The 14,300-nt window shown below is 36.2% G+C and overlaps 1 protein-coding gene across 2 annotated transcripts in view; it reads left to right on the plus strand.

Annotated features, from left to right (window-relative positions):
• The first annotated feature begins 716 nt into the window (after positions 1 to 716).
• The window catches only part of arhgap17a (Rho GTPase activating protein 17a), a 34,947-nt gene continuing 21,363 nt past the window's right edge, over positions 717 to 14,300 (plus strand). The window contains exons 1-2 of one of the 2 annotated variants that reach the window (XM_051123945.1): positions 717 to 1,229; positions 12,660 to 12,699. In XM_051123945.1, the coding sequence (XP_050979902.1) occupies positions 1,177 to 1,229; positions 12,660 to 12,699 (93 nt within the window). In that variant the 5' untranslated portion in view covers positions 717 to 1,176. The remainder of the gene's footprint in view (positions 1,230 to 12,659; positions 12,700 to 14,300) is intronic. The other variant, XM_051123946.1, reaches the window with a different exon arrangement.

Here is a 14,300-nt window from a genome sequence, read left to right on the forward strand (position 1 = left end):
ACATCTCGAGGAGACCTTACTGCGCATGACACTATATTTAATTCACATTTATGTGTAACATTCACATTGGTTGATGTGCAGATGTTTACGCTTATGATACTGCAAATCGCAAAAGCGTGTTTTTATAAATACCCCGTCGTTTTTAAGGAACAATGTTAAACCCTTGTTTAATGATACGTAAATGATAACGGGAGATGTCCCGTTAGCTGAGATTTATTATTGATATTAGAGGTTAAGAATATCAGGGCTATAAACAAGCAAATCTGCCATTTAAACGCATGCCACAGATCAAATTATTGAACATGTTAATTAGAAAATTAACGTTGTGCATTTGGATTTGATCAGTGAGTAGCCCCGATGAGTTAAAGTTATAAATAAAGAACGCTAATTGATTTTATTAGCAGTGTTTTCAACTTCTACACTGTTTCCAAAGCACACACACTACTTGAATGATTAAAATAGACAGTATATAAAATAAACAGTGTGGTGCGTACAAGTAACACGAGGTGAGTGGAAAATAAGGAACGAGACTTAATAATTAAGCACAGTTTTGTAAAATTCCTACAGTCTATACAGGGAGTGCATGGTCATCCCAGTAGGTAATATGAGTGGACACTGAACTCTGCGTAGTCTTCGTAGGATGCGTCTCAAAACCTTTGGAGCTGCCTACAAAGGCAGCAACTTTAGACATGCCAGACGCTCCATTATGATGTCTGTAAAGTCAGCGCACTAGGTTTCGAGACAGCCCCTGTATCCACATTAATGCCATCATGATCAGCCTGGAGCTGCGCTGATCTGAGCTGTGAAACACACACACCGTACCCGTCACGGATGGAGTGATCAGCCCGCTGCCATGCACTTCCACTCTCTCCCGTAGATGTCACGGGCTGGCATACGTGGAAACAGCACTCACTCCGCTTATGAGAGCAGTTGCGACACGGAATGACATGAAACGAGCACCGCTATTCACCGGAGCTAACTTTTTCCACACTACTGTTTTTTTCTCTCCCGAACGGCTAGGTTTCTAGCTGCTTGAGCTAACCGTACACCGGGCTGTTTTAATGTAATTATCCACACGACTTCACCATCGTGCTCAAGGATCTTTCGGCTCATGAGGCATCGACGAACACACTCTCCACGTCTTAAAAACTGGGTTTTGAGGCCGACACCACCAAAATGAAGAAACAGTTTAATCGGATGAGACAGCTCGCCAATCAAACAGTTGGCAGGCGAGTATAGATTTAAAGTTTTTATTCGGTTTTGCCCTCTTATGGATGGGCACGGGCAGCTCTGTCATGGTTTGATATGTTGTTGTTATGTTACGTTGTCAAGGCGGTAGCTGCCTAAAACAAATCTTTTCGATTTGACGCTTAATATAACAGCAGTTGGCTAAAGAGTAAACTTTCTTCGTCGTTTTACATTGTATATTTAAATGACGTAATTGTTTGACTACAGACTCAACTTTGTAGATATGCTACTTTTGATTTGAATATTGACTGTTAGACTGTTGCACTGTTACATTTGTTGCGGCCTCATTGCTATGTAATACTAAATCTTAATCGGAAATGTTTTAAGATAAGCTATCTGATAAACTACTCAAGATTGGAGATGTCTGATTTGTGAGCGAATCTTTCTATTGAATCGGATCTTTGCAATGAATCGGTCGGATCTGGTGTGAACAATTCGTTAATGAATCAACTGAACTATTCGCTCATGAGTCAGTGTGAGCAATTTACCAGTTAGTATAACAGCAACTTACTAAATGGTAAATATTTTATTTGTTTGACGTTAGATACAAAGATTATACAGTTCTTTAACCACGGTTTCTTTCAGATATATTGCTTTTTGGAATATTGCTTTTGAGTAGCCCTGTTGCAGCCTATATGCTGTGCATGTAAAATAAAGTTTAAGATAAACTTAGTCAATTTGCATAAACATAGCCACTTATGTTAAGATTAAGAACTAGTTTGACCAACTACCAGTTGGACCAGTTTTAGAGAAAAAAAAAGATAGATGACTAACTTTCAAGTCTCTAAGCAGTTAATGCATTTAACACCTGATTCGTAAACGAATCATTATTTGTAGTCAGATCTTTGAAATGATTTGGTCAGATCTGTTCATCAATAATTTGTTTGAACTATTTTGTTCAAAAATCGACTGAATGATTCACTCATGAATCATTCGGAGTTGTTCTCAGTTCTCAAACTCATGCAAATTATATTAGGGTTCTAATAGACTCAGCTGAGCCGTGAGTCATGACTGAAACAAACAGAGCATAAAAGTACAAGAAAACACATGCATTAGTAAAACTTAAAAATGTAAATAAACAGCAGTAGGGGAGAGTGGGGTAAGATGAGCCTCAAGATAAGGGAAAATGAGGCAGAAGTACAATGAAAGTATCTAAAGTAATTTCAGGATGTTTCCTATCATTTCAAAGTATCAGAATGTATCTGTGACAAAGGGTTCTAAAAATGTGTTCCTGTGGCTCAATTTGCCCCAGGTTAGGGGTAAGTTGACCGGAGTCAGGGGTTGAGATGCACCATCTGAATGAATCTGATTTTAAAGATGAAATTTTAAAGATAATTTATCTCTTTTAAAAACTAACTTAATAATCAAGTCAATCACAAGTCATATTTTTTTTTCTTAAAGCTAACTTATAATAAAACCAATCCAATTTCTGAAACAATGTGTTGAACACCAAAGTTTTAATCTTCCAAAAAAAACAGACTTTTGAAGTTTGAGTAAAATAATAATTAAAAAAAATAATAATAATAAAATTAGAATTAAGGAATAAATGTCACTGAAACTAATAAATATTTTAGTCAAAAGATTCTTGGCAATGGTACATTTTCTGCAGTGTCAAACCCGCCATTAGGGACTACAGGTGGAAATATATATTTGATTGTAATATCATGAAAAGCATCTTCTGGTTCTCAGAGAAGGATTTGGTGCACTTGTACATTGTCCCTATCAAATAAACTACAAATAATATCTATATATATGATAAACTAAACCAGTTATCACATTCAAACACTAGTTTATACTTCAGATATTTGGAGTAAGTTAAAGTGCTGGCTCAACTTACCCCACAGCATTTGGCTCACTTTGCCCCATAGCTGGCATTTTGGGCAAAAAAAAAAAAAGAAACCTAGTGCGCTAAATGATTTGCATGGTTTTATATGTTGCTAAATCACCTATTTGCATAATAAATATTTTTAGACCTCGATAAATTTGTGAGCCATTACATCTGTTATGCTAAAATTTTACTTTGAGAAGCCACAAACAGTTTTTAGAGTAAATGGGTGCCTTCCTCTCCAGGCAGAAATAATGTGTGATTCCAAAATACATGGTCACATAACAGTAAAAGTGTACAGTTGCCAAGATACAGGGGGTGGGTCAATTTACCCACTGGCTCAACTTACCCCACTCTCCCCTATGTGACGGATGTCAGGATCAGGAATCGTTTTTTGAACTGATTCTAATAATCGAATCATGACTTAAAGTCTGCCTTTTATCACTACTGCGAATGTTCCTTCTTCATAGGTACTTTGAGAACATCCTGCCTCTTTTAGAAAATACAGTTCTTGGATGTTATGTCTGCTTAGTGAATTTTCTGTTTATTTGTCAGCCAACGAGTCCTTTGAGCTCATACTTTGTATCCTACATTGAAATGGTATGTGCATAGTCATCACTTCTTACTCCTCTGACTGTTGATGAAGCGTCAAACTGCATTCTTTATTCTGCAAAAGCTGCTTGAGGGTAAATGGGCCTGTAGATTCTCAACATACAGGGCACAGGTCTCTCAGGGAGGTGTTAGAGCTATAAATGTTGTTTTTCCTCAAGTCAAACAGTAGTTAGTTCACTTCAAGTATTTAGGGTAGGCCTAACGCAGACTTGAAATTAAGTTTGTATCAATTAGCCTAACTTATTGAACAGGCCGCATGACTAAATGAACTTTAGGTAGATATAATGTAACATTTCTATCAGAGAATTCCCTTTCTGTAATGTCGCTCAAAAACGCCTTTAACTTTTTTAACCAAACATAGCACGTTAACAAGGACCGATGCACCTGCCTATCAGCTATGTTCATTTAACTGGTGGTTAACCTGACCTTTAGCATCCATGTCCGCAGCCTCGTTCCCTTTAAATGTGTGCGCAATTCGATCAGCCACCAGAGACATCTGGCTAGCCTGACGACAATGGAGCAGCATAAGATGAGAAATGTCAGTAGCTAAGTGTTTACTGGTGTTCACACTGAGCCCAACTGGGGCAAGGCCATTCCTGTTCAGTTTAAAAGAAGATAACCAGGGTGATTTATAATTTTGTTGCAAAGTTTGGAATACCAGGAACTTGACAGCCCCCTCAATCTTTCTAGGCCTCAGACAATTACTGTCTGTAAAAGAGGGCGGTACTTCCACCACCACTAGACAGCCTAGAGTATTTTCACAAAATTTGAGGTGTCAAATTATACCTCTAAAAGAAAGATCTACATAGTAATGAACATAAAAAGAATCATTTGGTTTTAAAGTAATTCAATTTCAAATGTGAAGCGTCAGGCACAACGAATGACGCTTGTAATATTCATGACCCTGAATGCCTGTGCCTAAAATATTCATTCACATATGACCATGGGCAAACTGACCTGTTAGGTAAGGCATTTAACCTTATATGTTGAAGTATGAAGCTCAGTAGTATTCAGTCTGTTATTAAATAATACTGCTAAACTGTTTATGATCTGACAAGGTCCATCTGACCTGACCTGTGACCTATAGTCAGTATATTATATATGGAAAAAAAAATGCATGCATGTTTTTTTTACACTTAAGAAATATTTTTTATTCAGCAAGGATGCAGTAAATCAATCAAAAGTCAAAGTGAAAACATTTATAATGTTGCAAAAGATGTTTATTTTCTAAATGCATGCTGTTCTTTTGAACGTTCCTGAAAAATAAGGATCCAGAAAAATGCAAAAATGCTGTTCTTCATTTTTTCAATAAGCATATTAGAATGATTTTCTAAAGGATTTGAAAAATTAGCTTTAATAAAATTAAAAACAGACACTTCAAATAGTAATCATATTTTTCTATATTATGTTTTTTTTTTACTGTGTTGCTAGTGTAACACATTTTGACTGCAGGTTGAAATGTATTTTTTTATTTTACCTTTGTTTCTCATTAACAGTTTTGTAAACACAAAGCCATTTGCTTAATAATATGGAAACATTAAAGCCAGTCACTGACTATTGCCTTGTAAACACAAACGTTTTACATGTGGATAAAAGCAATTCAGCTGGAATTCCCATCTCTTCCTGAATTTATTTTACAAACAATAAATCACTTCAGTGTGATGCAGAAAGCAGACTTGAAGCGGTTGAGGGTCGGTCGGACGGACGTAAGGGGGGGGAGGGGGTGGCGGGGTGTCGAGGTGGCTGGGCGCAGGGCTCAGCTGGTCCCATGGTTCCTGTGATTGTGAGGAGGCAGTACACTGTGTTCGGCATGCAACCCCTCAAAGGAAATCTCTCCTTATTCTTTTTTAAACAGGAAGTTGTACTGAGGAAGTTTCATTTCTATGAATGAAATCAAAGAATCAACTCAGGCAGATCTAGCAACGATCTGGGGTTTAAGCTGTGTGACATGACATTCTGCGCAACCATCTAAATTGCACGCTTGTGTACAGTATAACACCATCCCAAGGCACATTAGTGCCACGTTACCTCACAATTTTATCAGAAGACTAGAACCACCTGTCGGTTTGCTGATGATGCAGACCTATTGTCAGCTCAGGCTTTTCACTGGCCTCGGGTGCTGTGTTTGTTTCAGCAAAGAGGTAAAGCAAGATTGTAGTAATTAAAGTAAAAGCATGGCTGTTTTAATAGACTGTTGCAGATATTTAGCAGTCAGAGCTAAGACTTTTACTACTGCTACAATATCTGTTCTTAATCCGCTTCTTTATCAAATACTGTTGATATCAGTGTGTAATGCTCAGCTCAAACCATGAATGCACAACACGCTTCTGTGCCACTTAACTGAATATAATGTACAGATAAGGATAACATAAGATAAATGTAAAGTATAATTTTGTTGTTGCTCTAAGTCAATTCACAAAATTTGAAGACAGAACAGGCCTGATGAGTGTTAGCAGTGATTAGTGTTTGGGGATAATGCTGCTTTTTTAGCATTATATATCTACAAAGATGATGCCATTTGTTTGCAAAGTTAGAAAATTGTAAATAAAAATGATTTAAAAAAAAAAGCTAAATGTTATTGTTTTCAGTAAACGTGCTTAGGCACTTAAGAGCTGTCATGGCGAATATTACAACTGTTAATGAAAAAACATTTTTTTTTTAAATGTACAAAAAATGCTGTAAATATTATCTCAGTGCGTTTGTTTGCTGTCTTACAATGTGGTGTTGAAAGTAAGAATAACTTCCTTGTTTACAACCCTGTTTCATTCTCTTTCAATATAAAAGTCTTTACTGCTGACTTGCACTTTTGTCGCCACCTATTAGCGGAACAATTAAACTGCAATGATTAAATACTACTATTATTTATATAAAATATAATTTATTAAATAATATTTAATAAACAACAACAACAGCCATAATAAAAGATGCTAGATAATTCAGTCAAAATACAAAGGCAGCACCTAATGTATAAATACAGCATTAAAGTTACATAAAATATTAACGTGATTAGAAAACTATTTGCTCTGGAACGAATAGATTAATGAGACCAAATTTATTTTCATTGATTAATGTTACGTCTCATAACTAGAGGTCGACCGATACTGAATTTTACAGATACCTAGGTTGGACCACACTGGCCGATGCCGATTAATCGACCGATAGTTTTTAAAATGGATACTGAATGGAAAATAAATAGTGCTGTAGTATTTAAAAAAAAAAAGTAGCCTACTGAATCATACTTTGTAAATGAATAAAAATATTAATATTAATTCTATATTAATCATTACAGTTAGTTCACTGTACATTAATGTTAACAAAAGCAACTAAAATTTTTTAAATATATCAGTAAATGCTGAAATTAACACACTCTAACAAGGAACAATACTTTTATTCTACAGCTTTTATTAATCTTAATGTTACAAATGGATTCATATTGTAAAGTGTTACCATTACATAAACAATCAAGCTAAAGATGGCCATCTTTAAATATCTACACAAAGGCCACAGTATTGAAATTGCATACATATGGATGTTATGTACTTTCACAATTTAACTACTTCTATTCTAGAACATTTATGGTTATCTAATCAAAATATAAAAATATGTTAGTCACACAGCGGGCAAAAGTGCAGTGCCACGTCTAGAAGAACTCACAGCTATCTGGTATCACACACACTGGACGTGTGTCCTGCTTTGAAGTGTCCAGCTGTGTCACGTGTCTAAACAAATGGCATGTGCTGTCAGTGATTTCCACCACTAGAGGCCGCTAGTGCTGTATAACAAAGACTATAGGGACTTTGCTGTATAATAAAGACCTTCTCAGCCGCTCCAGCAACGAATCCAACCCAGAAAAAACTATCGGCATGGATTTTTGCCGATAACCAATAGTTCCACTATCGGTACCGATACATCGGTCAACCACTACTCATAAAGGCTGCCATATATCTGAATTATGTATATACACTACCGTTCAAAAGTTTGGGGTCAGTAAGACTTGTAATAGTCTTTAAAGAAGTCTCTTATGCTCATCAAGGCTGCATTTATTTGATTAAAAATATAGAAAAAAAAACAGTAATATTGCAAAATGTTTTTACAATATAAAATAATGTTTTTTATTTTAACATACTTTAAAATAGAATTTATTCCTGTGATGAAAAGCTGAATTTTTATCAGCTGTTACTCCAGTCTTAAGTGTCACATGATCCTTCAGAAATCATTCTAATATGCGGATTTATTATTAGAATGATCAGTGTTGGATAATATCAACAGTTGTGCTGCCAAATATTTTTTGGAACCTGTGATTTTTTTTTTTTCAGGATTCTTTCATGAATAACAAGTTTAAAAAGTACAGTGTTTATTCAAAATATAAATATTTTATAACAATGTAAATTATTTATTATTAACTTTTAATAAACTTTTAATTATTAACTTAATACATCCTTGGTGAATAAAAGTATTAATTTCTTAAAAAAAAAAAAAAAAAAAAAAAAAAAGAAAGAAACAATAAAAATGTACTGATCCCAAACTTTTGAACGGTAGTGTATATCTCATGTTTAACCACAATAGAGACTTAAGAGCCAGCGGCAAATCCCGAAGAGGTAAGGCTGTTCTCGGCAGGTTCATGCTCGCTAAACAGCTCCGAAAAAAATGAAGCAAATTTTCAAACAGACTTTATCTTTATTAACGAACTGCATATTTGAAGTTTACACAGTACATTCACACCTAAAGACCCTTAAAACTTCATTCCATGACACAAAAACAGTGTTATTTATAAAATTGTAGTGTCCTTTTTGTCACTAGAATGTTGCACTCCTCTCAGCCAATTAGATTTGAGGACCAGAAAGAGCCATTATATAAATGCATACTTTTACATTAATGCTGTTCTTTTAAATTGTGAAAAATGTCATGGTTTTCACAAAAATAGTAAGCTGCACAACTGTTTTCAATTGTGATAGTTGTTACTTGAGCAACAAATCAACATATTAGAATGATTGGCTGCTAAAAAAAATCAGCTTTGCTTTCACAGAAATAAATCACATTGCACATTTATATTTTATAATAAAATAAGTTATTTAAAGTGGTAATAATGTTTTATAGTGTTTCTGTTACTGTATTTTTGATCAATTGCTAGCCTGACAGTGGCTGGAGAAAGCTCTGGAAACCGTTTATTTTCAGTTCTTCTTTGCATGTGACATCAAGAGCTTGATTCAGACAGACTCTCAAGATGTTTGGAGTTCAATCTGGATTGGTTACAGTCTTGTAGGCCCTTTTTCTTGTCCTCCTGTGCTAATTGAAAGCAGCTGTCCTCTACTGTCACGAGGTTACAGCCGTGCAGTTTTGGCAGAAGAAGGAACTGGGGCTGAGATTTGTGGGTAACATGGCAGACTTAAGGAAGACATGAAACGGCACAGAATCAGACTCTTGAGCTTTGACAGATCATTTTTCAGTTATTCAGACCCTGTGTTCTGCTTTAACCACATTAGTCTAGGTCCATTAGAAGCTAATGGCAATCATCTCTGCTTGATTGCTTCTCAATAATTACAATGGCAGTAATTGTTTTATTACTTTTTTAAAAACAAAAGGATACATAAGGTCTCAAAATTACCATAATTAACAGTCAAGCCAGCTTTGGCGACAGATGTGTCAGTAACAGCTGAAACCAGAAATTTAAAAACACCTTGCAGTATGTGCAAAATGTTAATAATAGTAACAAAATAAGAGGGATCATACAAAATGCATGTTATTTTTTTTATATTTAGTACTGTTCTTTTATTACTGTCCTTCAGAAGCTACAGAAGATACTTACATGTTTCCCAGAGGACAAAATAAGTAAAATTTACCCTGATTTTCAAATTCAAAAGTTTTCACCCCCCGGCTCTTAATGCATAGTATTTCCTTCTGGAGCATCAGTGAGTGTTTGAACCTTCTGTAATAGTTGCATGAGTCCCTCAGTTGTCCTCAGTGTGAAAAGATGGATCTCAAAATCATAAAGTCATTGTGTATTATAGAATGTGGTAACTTACAGTTAACCTATTTAAAAGGGTTTTTACTGCAGCATTTTTACAATCACGTTTAAATTAAATTACTGACTTCAAAGATACTTGCAAAATAAGGTCTTAGCTCTAAAACAGTAGCATAATTGCTGTCTCCCTCTTTGAGAGCAAATAAGATTTTGTGAGTGTACAGTGAAACTAATACTCCAGGTTATGACGGAAAGCTTACACTATTGTATAAAGTATGACATCCTCCTTGCTTTCGAATGTTACGGTTGCCACAACAAAAGGTACAGATACAGAGACAGGCCCAACTCAGCACACACAAAGCATTTCAGCAATGTTTTATTGCCACAGACTGTATGCTAGTTTTTATGTTGATGTGAACTCCTAGGACTATAAAATCCGTTCAGATTACAATGATCTTTATAGTAGCAAACACGTAGGTAACACACACTGGCGAATCAATAAAAAGTTAATTAAGGAAGACGATTTTTAGGTGAGGTCACACAACCTGTCTCTGAGTCATTATTCTGAAACAGTAGTGTGATAGATGTGTGCGTGTAAGCTGTGTGAACTGAGCCGGTGTTGTCCTCTCACATTCTCTGCCTCAGATAGACAGGACTTAATCTGTGCCATGGTCAAAGCCCTCTATTAGTTTACTATTAATAGGGTCTTAACTATTTGTTCACAAGACTGACAGTGGACCGCTAAAATTCCCTGGGAAAGTAAATGCCTGTGACTCCCATTTCGGACAGCTGGTTTTATTAGACAGTCTGTCAGCTGTTGGCTACTCCTAGACTTGACCATTACTAGAGTCTACAGTTTAATACATAAACAGTGTTTCTAAACTTTGAAGGGCTGGATGATTAATCATAATAAAACTGAAATTGCAATTGCGGCTCGTTGTTCTTGCACAAAAGCAGCTCATGATCTAGATCACAATTTTTAATAGAAATATTACCAAATGTTAGAATTAGACAGTTTGATAATATGCCAATGATAACAGTAAAGAGAAAAGAATGATTCAACTGCATCTCAGCGCATGTGATTAACACACTCTGAAGGACCATAAGAATACATCGCTAGATGCCATTTACACAGAATGCACTTTTGAGTTGACAAAGACACGACACGGGCAATGGAATAGGAAAAAATGGTGGAATAGAGAAAAGATGGGAGTTAAACTTCTTTTAACTTGAGCACCGCCTTTTTAGAATGCCGTTTTGTGCATGAGACGCTTCAAGAAAAATGAGCACAACAGTCAAACGTGTCTATGTTTACTTAAAAAAAAAAAAAAAAAACTATGGAAAAGCAGCGCAGTCAAAAAAAAAAAAACTATAAAGAACTGCTACTGCGTGTTTGATATTTCATGTTTGCATTATGGTGACAGGCTGAAAGCTGCTGTTCATTGTTTATACACGACATTTATAGTTAATAATAGTTTGCTGGTGTTATACCTTTAGTCATTTTGAAATTGAATTACCTTAAATTTTGAGAAATTTTTTAACCATTTTCCTTGTAGTTTGTACAAGATGTAGTTGTAGTTCACACAGTTCGTCTGCAAAGATATTTAACAAGTGATTTGTTTAACATTTACATCACTTTGACAACTTCATGTGTGGTGCACTTGAAATAGAATTTTCTTTAACTATAGGGTTAACAAAGATACTTGAATCATGTTGTAGTTACATTTTCTAGTTAAAAATCGAGAATCAGTCAAACGTTCTGAAAAAATTGAGATTTTTTTTTGACATATCACCCAGCCCTAGTTTCAATCCTACTACTTTAAAGGGGACATCGGGTACCATTTTCCACAAGTTGGTATGTGTCTTTAGGGTCTTCAATGAAATGTCTGCAACATACTTTGGTTAAAATTCCTTAATGGTCATGTAAAACAACACCCTTTTTACCTTGTCAAAAACGGCTCCTTACACAATGACACATTTAAAAGATCATGTGTCTCTTTAAATGATAATGAGCTACTGCTCACCCCGCCCTCTGTTCCATTTTTATGTATTTGGTGGTGCATCAAGAACAAAACTAATCCACTGAATCCCCACTGGCTCTGATGTCTGGAGAAAATGAAAACTAGGGCTGACTAAAGTTTTTCTGTTCGACTAGTAGTCGATTATTTTAAGCATTAGTCGACTAATAAACCATTTAAATCATAACAATGAGCCTTTAATTGCCTGCGTAGACTAATAAGTGATCAAGTGCACACACAAAGCTAATGATTATGATAAACAGTAAGAAGGCTTCATTAACCTTTTAATAATTAATCGATAAACTAGTGCTTTCTTTGTTTTGGGTTTAAGAGATTAAGTCGGCAACACTGATTCATCATCTCCGCAGTACTGGATGCACCTGTATACATGTTTCATACAGATTACATAATCTGAGAAGATTTGTTTTCCATTTTTTAATGCATTAAAGGTCAGAGACAGATGGCAGAAAGCGCATCCTGTTTGCTTTCGTTATTTTACAAAAGCGCAATGTTTTGTTGTTACTGTGAGTGAACACAAACAAACATAGAGTCTTTACAGATTCAAAAGATGTATTACTTTTATCTGTATGACCAAAAATGGAGTATAACATTTTTTGGTTAACACTGGATTGAGCTACCATGTAAAATTGCTACTAATTACGTTTTAGATGATAATCCATATTTGACATCGATGAATGATAGGTGAGCATTTGGATGTCCTGCCCAATGTACTGTATTACCACATAGACCAGCCGTTAACAATCTGTCCTTCACGAACTGCATGACCTCACCACTTCCGTTTTTTTTCTCAGACTAAGTGACTAATAAAATGTATATTTAAATGATTCAATATAATATTTTTTGATGACACATTTATATGCAAGCGCCATGTAAAAGTGAATTTTGCATCTGATGTCCCCTTTAAATGTGTTGTTTTGAGCAGTTTAAATAGACATAGGTTTCATTTCTAACGATCTGTTGTTTTCTTTTACAGAGCGGAGAAAACAGAGGTCCTCAGTGATGACCTGTTACAGGTGACTGCTTTTTATTTCCATCTCTGCAGTGAAGCCGTTCTGTTCTTTGGCTGTAGTCCATCGTACATTACATCAAATGGTGGGAAACTAGTGAGTCATTTTGGGTAGAGAAAGGTGAAGTCATTGATGTCAAGTAAATACATTCCATTCAATTTATTTTTGTCACTTTAGAAAGAATGTTCTTTTCTGAATAATAAGCGAAACGGATTGCGTCACGGCGCTTTTGCTCTCCTCATGTGAAACTGTCCCTAGTGAAACTGTCAAAAAGTTTGGTTGCTATGGCAATTGTGCCAAAATGACCTCCTAGAAACGTAGAGACTCCATGAAACAGAGAGTCATTATCTGAACTTCCACCAATAATGTGTCCGTGACAGCTTGTTTATTCCTCTTGTCTGGCTACGTCTAAAATTATCTCTGTGAGATGTTTGGACACATCAAGAGAGAATTATGCTGACATCCCCCTGTGGCACTCACAGGGGCTTGGTTTTTATTCTGGGTTCTGTATGGTGCTCAGGGAGGATCACGACGGTATCCCATCACCCCATTCTCAGCTGTCTGGACACCCGTGTTACCTCAGGGCTGCTATGCTCGTGCCACTCACAGATGCGTTCGGAGGACACTTTTGAAATCTTGAGCAGCTGTATAGTGGCATCCTCCCATTTTGAATTGCATCCAGTTTTCCCTAATCGCTTGTCCGGACAGGACGTTCCTGCTGCTGTCATTTCGCCTACGACTGTTCAGTGTTATAGTGGTGTTTCCCCATTTTCTGAACATAGTATAATATGTTCCGTTACAAAAAAACTATAGCTCGTTGTTTCTACGTGTTTAGACTGTCGTTCGCCAGTTTTTACTCTGTGATGGTAACAGGCAAACATTTAAAGACCTCTCACACCAGATTATCCAAACAACTCCCCTCGAACAGGATCTCCCTCAGCAGAAAAAGCACCGACAACAACAGTCAGTGATTCCCCTTGTTCCCATGCCAGGTGGCGGGCCTCTGTGCGTTCTCATGCCGGAGACGCCTGAGCGGAATGTACGCTTGACCCAGCTGCATTGGGACGGCTGTGAGGGAATGTTATGACGTAAAAGAGGCAGAGAAGTGTGAGGAGGTGGTTATCTCCTCTCCCAGCCTGTGGAATTCCTGATCTGGGCTGTTTTTGGAACATGAGTCAGTTTTTTTTCTTTTTTTCGGATCTCTTTTTTCCTCCTCTGTTTGTTCAGTCATACCGCTCTCACAGTTCTGAAGTGACATTCTTTTCATGGTTGTTTTTAGGGCTGACATGTGTTCGAGCAGGCCCGCCCTGCTCGCATCAAAAAGCTGACTTGTCTGTCATGATGGTAGTTTTAGACAGTGGATCTCTGTTCTGACAAAACAAGATGACAACCTATATTTTTTCTAAACATATTGCTGGTGAAATAAGAGGCCTAAATAATAAATGAGAAAGCAAATGTCAGTCAAATCAAAAACGAATACAATAGAACATTTACATTTAATTTTAGTTCCTCTAGAGTTAGATATTATTAAAGTGCCCCTATTATGCTATATGAAAGGTTCATAATTTGGTTTTGGGAGTCCACAACAACAGGTTTACATGCATTCA

This window comes from Labeo rohita, chromosome 12, assembly GCF_022985175.1.
Source record: "Labeo rohita strain BAU-BD-2019 chromosome 12, IGBB_LRoh.1.0, whole genome shotgun sequence".
NCBI classification, from domain to species: Eukaryota; Metazoa; Chordata; class Actinopteri; order Cypriniformes; family Cyprinidae; genus Labeo; species Labeo rohita.